Raw genomic sequence first — 7,585 nt, 5'->3', positions numbered from 1 at the left:
GGGGGGGGGGGGGGGGGGGGGTACAGTGTGAAGGAAAAAGAAGTCTCTGCAGAAATCTTTTCCCCTCCCTAACATTTGCTGGTTCATATATTTAGTTGGAAATTTGTGTATTTTGAGGCCTTCAAAGTTAGCACAAAGTTATCCTTGGACTTCAATGAGGCCTTCAAAGTTAGCACAAAGTTATCCTTGGACTTCAAATCTAAATTGGTAAATTATTTGTGATGTTGGATTGCCTGATATTATGCAGTTGTGTATGTCATATTTATCATTTAATTTAAAAGTAAGTGTTTATAAATTACTTTGTTCTATGGTAAACCTTGACAATAAACACTTAATGCTTGATAAGCATGCTTGCATATGTCTATATGACAAGCTTAAATAGATCTATCAGATACTTCTTAGAAAAGACTGAACCAAGACAGTGAGCTCACAGCTTAAGATGTTCAACGAATTTCTGAAAATAATTCTGCTAAATTGCAAATTTTACTCTCTTTGAACAACCGACTATGTGGATGTGAGGCCTTCAAATTTGTAAAATTAAATTAGAAATGTGGCCCTATAATTCTGGCATCCATGAAACAATAAAACTGGTTAGAGCCGCTCTGTAACTTTACATAATCTACTTCATTAGCGATAACACGTGGCTTTGTGCTACTCAATGTTGGTGAAAGATTCACGAGGGCGTAATGTTGCTTATGATCTTTTAAATCTACCATTCATGAATAAAAGTACAACAATTTTGTCTACTGCACCAACAATTATTAAAAGATAAAGCGCATTATCTTCTTGATATTATGTGAAATAATCGGAATCTAGAACGACGGGTTCTTCAAAAGTAAGATAACTATATACAGTGTGCAATGTAAAATATATCATATATAACAGAAAATAAATACTTAAAATCTTTAGCACTTAGTTAAAATGCTTATGTGACACTCAAGCATTATAAAGTTCTAGATCCATCTATTTATTCTCTTTTCCAAATTTTATTTGCAGAAATCTTTCCAGGATCTTCTCCGAAAGCAGGAAGGTGATAGAGCAATTTGGGAATATCCATTCGCTGTTGCTGGCGTCAACATCACATTTATGCTTATCCAGATGCTCGATTTGGAAGCTTGTAAGTGTACCATCTACACTCTTTTATATGCTGAAAATTACTGAAGTCTTAAAAAAAATTCCAGTATATATGCTTCTGAATGGGTCCATCTAACGAAAAATGAGATTTGACTGTTGTTACAACCAGTTTCATGTTTGTCAAAAAGCAGTGTTCTAGGCCTTGTGAATCTAAATAGTACTTGTGAAACAGGAGTTATTAGAATGCAGACTCTGTCATGCACGAGTATATATACAACCAAATATACTTAATTTTCCCTGGAAGACTTGTTTCCAAATCACTTTGTTAATTTTGCTTCAACTCTGCAGTAAAACCCAGAAATCTGGTGGGAGCTACTTTCTTGAAGTTTCTTGCAGGTAAATCTTTTACAAGATCTGTCTCTTCTTTCAGTTTTGCTTAACTACTGTTAATTTCCTTTTCATTTTTATGAATTCAGTTATTGTGTTTAGATGCGCCTTTCGTGTTCCTTTGCTGATCTTCTGTGTTAAAAAGTGAAAGTCGATGAATTTCAATTTAGTCCTTTAGAAATGTGAACTTTAACTTGCACCTTTGCTCCTCTAAGCAAGATTTTTCCTTTTTGCAGAAAATGAGTCGGCTTTTGATCTTCTATATTGCATCACGTTTAAGTTGATGGATCATCAGTGGCTTGCCATGCGCGCATCGTATATGGACTTCAATGTATGTACTTTTGGTTTCCGGATATTTAGTTAACTATTTGGAATGTTCAGACTGTGCTCATCTCTAATCCAGTTCGTTTGCGTTTGAAAGAGTTTTCATGCCTCTTTCACTTAAATGCTTTTTTCTTATTTGTTTCACTTTGGCTAGTATATCTTGATATCAAAGAAATGTGTATTCCTTGGCAACAGAGCATAGCTGCAGTTCTGCTTACTGTTGCTTTGGTATAAAGCCTTTAAGAATGTTCCCGCGTTCCATGTTTGTTAACTCTCGCTGTCACTAGTATTATCTTATCTAGTTTACTTGTACTATTACGTGTATTTCTTATCTAGTTGCTTACTTGTTTACTCCTCATACTACACTACTTCTTGTGAAGTAAGAGGCCTGCATTCATGATTTTATATTATGTTATATGTTCTTGCAGACGGTCATGAAGGCTACTCGTCGTCAACTAGAAGAGGAGCTTCTGCACGAAGACATAACACGGCTGGAAGATTTGCCCTCATACAGCCTTCTTAGTCGATAGTGTTTGTAGTCGTGACATTTAAGAAAATGAAAATGGCTTTTGTATGCAAGTTTTGTGGCATCTATTGGTTTTGTTCTTACATTAGTAGCTTTCGGTGGTGGGTGTTACTTTTTAGAAGTCGGCGGAGAGGAAATATGGGGATTATACAGTGCCTGAACTTGGTAATGTAAGAGCAAGTACAATGTACCCTTGTTTCTTGAATTTGGAAAGGGGCAATACTGCTGAGTAGTCTCAATACTGGTGGTAGGAAATCGAAGAATTGTCCTTCGACTACCTTTTTGGTTTAAGTAAATCGAAGGTGGTACCCTTCTATCGGCTATGACAGAGACTTTAGACCAAGACGTGCCTGTGTAAACTAACTGATCGGCGGATATTGGCATTATCTTAAGCTTTAACGTGCGGCCTATGTTCATCTTATCTCGAATCCCATTATTTAGTCTAATTTATATTACCGCAATCATATGATTAATTGAACGGTACAAGTTGTTGCCAACCAACCCATTTGTGAAGTGATGTCGTAGTAAATGAGAAGTCCAAGGAAAAAGGAGAATCGGTCCCTTACCCAAATTAGAGTTTGAACCAGTAAGCATTGGACTTGCTCACGGATGTGTCTGCATCTTTTGAAGTCTTTGGATGATTTAAAGTGTCAATATCTATTGATTGATCTGGAATTCTAGAATCCCCTACAGCACTTCTATTATGCACCAGATTAGTCACCTTCATTTTATCGAGAGGATTCAATTTGAAGAATTGGTAAAGTGCCAGCCACCTGCCACTACACCCCCTTCCCCTTCAGCATTCCCCGGCTGATGGGCATTCAACAGCCGATGAGCCCAAGAAGTAACTATCAAACCGACAGCCATAGCTCTCACCATGCTCCAAGTGCAGTGCAAGAATCCAACTGCAACAATACATTCCGAGCTCTCAAATTTGTTTTTTTTTTCTTCCTATTATCACTATATTACGGAAGCTAAACCTTTTTTTTTTTGTTGTTGTAAGTAATATATCATATTAGAAAAAACAGCATAAAGATAGTGCTGGTTGGTGTGTATAACCCAATTACAACCTGTGTAGATTACTAATAAAGTCTATCACGGCGCCTATGTTGTTAACCTTGATTCTAGCCATGTTACACCAAAAAAGGAGCAAAAAGAAATATTTCCACTTAAGGCTTAGCTATGTTCTCCTCCGGTTTGTGATGCTTTGTGTTTGACCAGCCGTAATTTGTGCAACCCTTGAAGAGAAGAGTGCACCCTGCGGGAAGCACCATTTCATGCCTAGTAAGTACATAATAAAATACCACAGCTAAGGACCTGTTTGGCCATAGATTTAAAATAAATTTGGATTTTATTTGGCAAACACATGTTTGGCTATAGATTTTGCTTACATTTTGGCAAAATCCCAAATCCCATAGCTGGTTTTGGACCAAAATATCACTATTACATTTTTTAAAAATTGTCCCAAACATTTGTATTTTATAAAAAAGCCCACCATTTATTATTTTGTAACAATGTTGCTTCATCTTCTTGGCCATCTGATAGTGTATCATGTAGTTCATTATAAAAATGATAATTTTATATCAAATTTATTTATGTTCAGAACTATGGTTTGCAATAATATAATGAATGTTATTGATAATGGTACTGCCGGGCATTTGTGATAGTTTTTAGAACTTGTAGATATAAGTCATGTTTTATATTATTCCAAAATAAATTTGAGAAATATGCTTTCTGATGTCCAACCACATTTTCATCTTCAAACCAAACTTCACCAATTTGGGGCTAAAAAGAAACACCGAATAGGCTAAACTTGGAACTTGTTTCAACCCAAATCCCAGCGGACACCAAGCTTCAAAACTAAGCTGGGCAAATCTGATTGTACCAACAATATGATAGAAACCAAATTCGCATCCACACGCACATCTAATGCACCTAAGTGCTACACCTAGAGCTAATTGCGCACACAACACAAAATGGCCTCTGTAGCATTCATAGCCACGGTACAGTATAGGAACATTGTTTAACCTTCGGCTGATTTTTTTGAAAGATGTGGAGCTAACAAATGATAAAGCTCAATATCACGAAAGTAATACTGATCACATTAAATATTCTTGAAATAGGGAATGACAAAACTTCAAACAACAAACTTCTAGACTCAAATCACATCCAAAATTCATAAGTTACACCCAAACAGGCAGGCCATTAGTAGAGTTCTAAAGTTAAAGACTTTTCTACTCATAGATCCAAGAGTGAAGGCTGCTCTGCCACTCTGCAACTCCTTCAGGGAACCAGAGAGCAATTTCCTTCCTTGCACTCTCGACTGCATCACTACCATGAATAACGTTCCTACAATCAAACAGGTTCTTTCAGGTCAAGCACCATGGTTAAGATCAAAGGTAAATATACCAATTAGGCCAACTCAATAAGCATTAAAACCATTAAACTGACACATGCAGGCTGATCACCAACGTAACAAAGTATTAGAGCTTGAAGTGATTTAGTTAAAATACAGAACTCTCAAGAGACAGATGTTAATAACAAAATTTAAGCCAGGCTGTTAAAGCAGATAGTATTAGTCCGACCTATTGGCAAAGAATAATGCTTGTTCAGATGGGGCACTCGGTGTTTTACCTGCCAATGTCAATAGCATAATCACCACGGATTGTACCAGGAGCAGACTCCAATGGGTTTGTTGCTCCAATGATCTTCCTGCCAGTGGTAACTACACCCTTACCTTCCCAGACCATTGCAACAACGGGGCCAGAGATAATATAATCAACAAGCCCACTAAAGAAAGGCTTAGCAGACAAGTCTGCGTAATGCTTTTCAGCAAAGGCACGATCCACGGTGATGAACTTCAAGCCTATGCCCAAACAAAGTAAAATAATGACACAGATTAATCGGAATAGTCAAAAATAAAACCCCAAAATAAAATAATGAGTGATTGGAAAATCGTTTTTATACAGCAACCATTTTGCAAGTCACCCCATACATATTAAACATACAATGGACAAGAATTACTCACCAATTTACAGACAAATTACACGGAAGAAAGAGAAATAAAGGAAACAAAGTAAACCATTAGTTTACTTAAAATCATTTCAATTCACAACTGGAGCTACAATCCTTTTATTTATCAATTAGGTAAAAGAATCAAAAATCAACATCACCACTGAGTGGGTCCTGACTAATAATAAGTCTACGTTTTGTTACTAATGATGGGGCGGACTATAAGGAAATCGTTTTTAACTTTTAAGTACTAATAAAGCAGCATAAGACTAATCAATCATACTTCTCATAATTGAGTAGCAAAGATTACCTTTCAAAGAGAATCCTTTCTTTTCAAATCTTCCGATAATCTCACCAACCTGAACCATAACATAAAATCAATGCATAGCTAAGGTAAACAAACAGAAGAAAATTGACAAATTCCAACCCCTAATGAACAAAAATATCAAAACAAACACAAAAATCGAATCAATCAAAGCTCTAGCTTATAGATCTAAACGGAAAAAGTGTATAGATAAAAAGAAAAAATAATTAGGAAGACAAACCAGGCCACGTTGGACACCATCAGGCTTGATCATGATGAAAGTCTGCTCCATTTTCGCTTCTTTGATGTTCTGAAAAATGGTCTATGGATTTGGAATAGCAGTACGCAGCACTCGGCGAAGAGTGGAGATGGGGTATTTATGTGGGTTTGTGGCTCTTTCGACAGCAAACCCTAATTGTTCTTTGGAATATTCTGTTTTTGAGTTAGAAAACAAAATCCACGAAATTTTATTTAATTTGATCGAGTGTAAGAAAATTTTAATTTAATTTAACATAATTGAAAGGGATTATGTAGGTTGTAATCTGTTTGACCCAAAATTTAGATCTAAGTTTAAACAATTAGATTTTCTAATAAAAATAAAGTTAACTTTAGCCATTGTTAATATCCAAAATTTTATTTAACTAGTACCATGGTAAAATGTCATATAATCTGTAGGAATAATTAGGGGTGTTCGTCGGTCGGTATGGTACGGTATTTAAACATTTCGGTTCGGTATTTTCGGTATTCGGTTTCTTAAAATCCTATACCAATACCGTACCTAATTAAATTCGGTATGGTTCGGTTTTTCTCCTTTCGGTTTCGGTTTATTCGGTTCGGTAACTTCGGTTTATTCGGTTTGAATGCATAAAGCCATACACTCTAATATTCTTAATTAAAGTACTCAAAAATAAAAAACTAAAAATGTTTGTTGACAAATATTTTGTCCAAAACTAGTAAATATCGACCCAAATAGAAAAAATTGTACATAAAAGAATATTTGATCATTAGAAATGTCTTGTTACTTGTTTAGAGTTAATTGATGAACTTTGAGAGTAAAGGAAAGTAAAATTTTAGATTTTTTATATTTATGTTATAATTGATAATATGTGATTTGTGTAATATAATATATATTTCGGTACGGTATCGGTATTTCGGTATTTTATCTTAAAATACCAAATACCAATTTTTTTAATAAACTTGAACCAAATACCGTACCAAATACCAAAATACCGTATACCAAATACCAAAATTTTCGATTTCGGTACGGTAATTCGGTATTTACCAAATTATGGCCACCCCTAGGAATAATAGTGAATATGTAACAATAAACAATATTTAATAGCCCAAATACAAAGTGAATAGCATTAAACAGCAATAAATGGTATATTATTATTATTATTATTATTATTATTATTATTATTATTATTATTATTATTATTATTATTATTATTATTATTATACAAATGCAAGAGAGATGACCGAAAAAGGATGAAATCGTGTGGTATTTCCTCTGACAATGATAAATGATTGATGAGCCTTTGAATATTCGTATCCTCCTTGTATCGTGGGAGAAAAGTTAGATCAGATTTCAAGAAAAAATGTCTTTGATAAAGCAAGAATCTCTAGAGAATGTCAAATTGTTGTTCTTTTACAAATGAGTGTCCAATCCCAATATTAACACTGTCTATTTCTATTTATTATAGGACATGTGCCACAAAACCTTAATAGTATAAATTTAGGAATATTCACTGAAATATTCTCTTTACAGTTACATCCCCAAAACTAGTCGTTACTGCTCCGTTAAGGAGGGTACTCATCCTAGACATCGATCTTTGTTGACTCCTTGACCTAGTTCTTATCTTTGGTCATAACATTTTGACTTTGAATCCATCTTTTGTTGAAATCATACCGATAACACGTGGCAACCTTCGAAGGCTCTCTGCTGACTGGCCCAAATA

General features: G+C 34.9%; 2 protein-coding genes across 5 annotated transcripts in view; one reads left to right on the top strand and one right to left on the bottom strand.

Moving 5' to 3' along the window:
* LOC109224383 (ELMO domain-containing protein C-like) overlaps window positions 1-3,427 on the top strand; it is a 7,345-nt gene extending 3,918 nt beyond the window's left edge. For all 4 annotated transcript variants that reach the window (XM_019388968.1, XM_019388965.1, XM_019388972.1 and 1 more), the window contains 4 exons: window positions 997-1,117; window positions 1,423-1,470; window positions 1,698-1,792; window positions 2,214-3,427. In XM_019388968.1, the coding sequence (XP_019244513.1) occupies window positions 997-1,117; window positions 1,423-1,470; window positions 1,698-1,792; window positions 2,214-2,315 (366 nt within the window). In that variant the 3' untranslated portion in view covers window positions 2,316-3,427. The remainder of the gene's footprint in view (window positions 1-996; window positions 1,118-1,422; window positions 1,471-1,697; window positions 1,793-2,213) is intronic.
* On the bottom strand, window positions 4,368-6,042 carry LOC109224375 (nucleoside diphosphate kinase 1). Its single transcript, XM_019388957.1, has 4 exons — window positions 5,869-6,042; window positions 5,634-5,682; window positions 4,946-5,177; window positions 4,368-4,660 (listed from the first exon to the last, which is right to left on the bottom strand). The coding sequence occupies exons 1-4, from the start codon at window positions 5,917-5,919 to the stop codon at window positions 4,546-4,548; spliced, it is 447 nt and encodes a 148-aa protein (XP_019244502.1). The 5' UTR covers window positions 5,920-6,042; the 3' UTR covers window positions 4,368-4,545.

This window comes from Nicotiana attenuata, chromosome 1 (genome assembly GCF_001879085.1).
Source record: "Nicotiana attenuata strain UT chromosome 1, NIATTr2, whole genome shotgun sequence".
Lineage (NCBI taxonomy): Eukaryota > Viridiplantae > Streptophyta > Magnoliopsida > Solanales > Solanaceae > Nicotiana > Nicotiana attenuata.
The sequence above is the reverse complement of the archived record's forward strand: the minus strand, read 5'-3'. Positions and strand labels throughout refer to the sequence as shown.

Coding starts and splice junctions, on each gene's coding strand:
- LOC109224375 (XM_019388957.1), bottom strand. CDS start 5,919: ATGGAGCAGACTTTCATCATGATCAAGCCTGATGGTGTCCAACGTGGC. Junction 5,178..5,633: donor GAAAGGATTCTCTTTGAAAG/GTAATCTTTGCT, acceptor GTTTGGGCATAG/GCTTGAAGTTCATCACCGTG. Junction 4,661..4,945: donor TATGCTATTGACATTGGCAG/GTAAAACACCGA, acceptor GTTTGATTGTAG/GAACGTTATTCATGGTAGTG.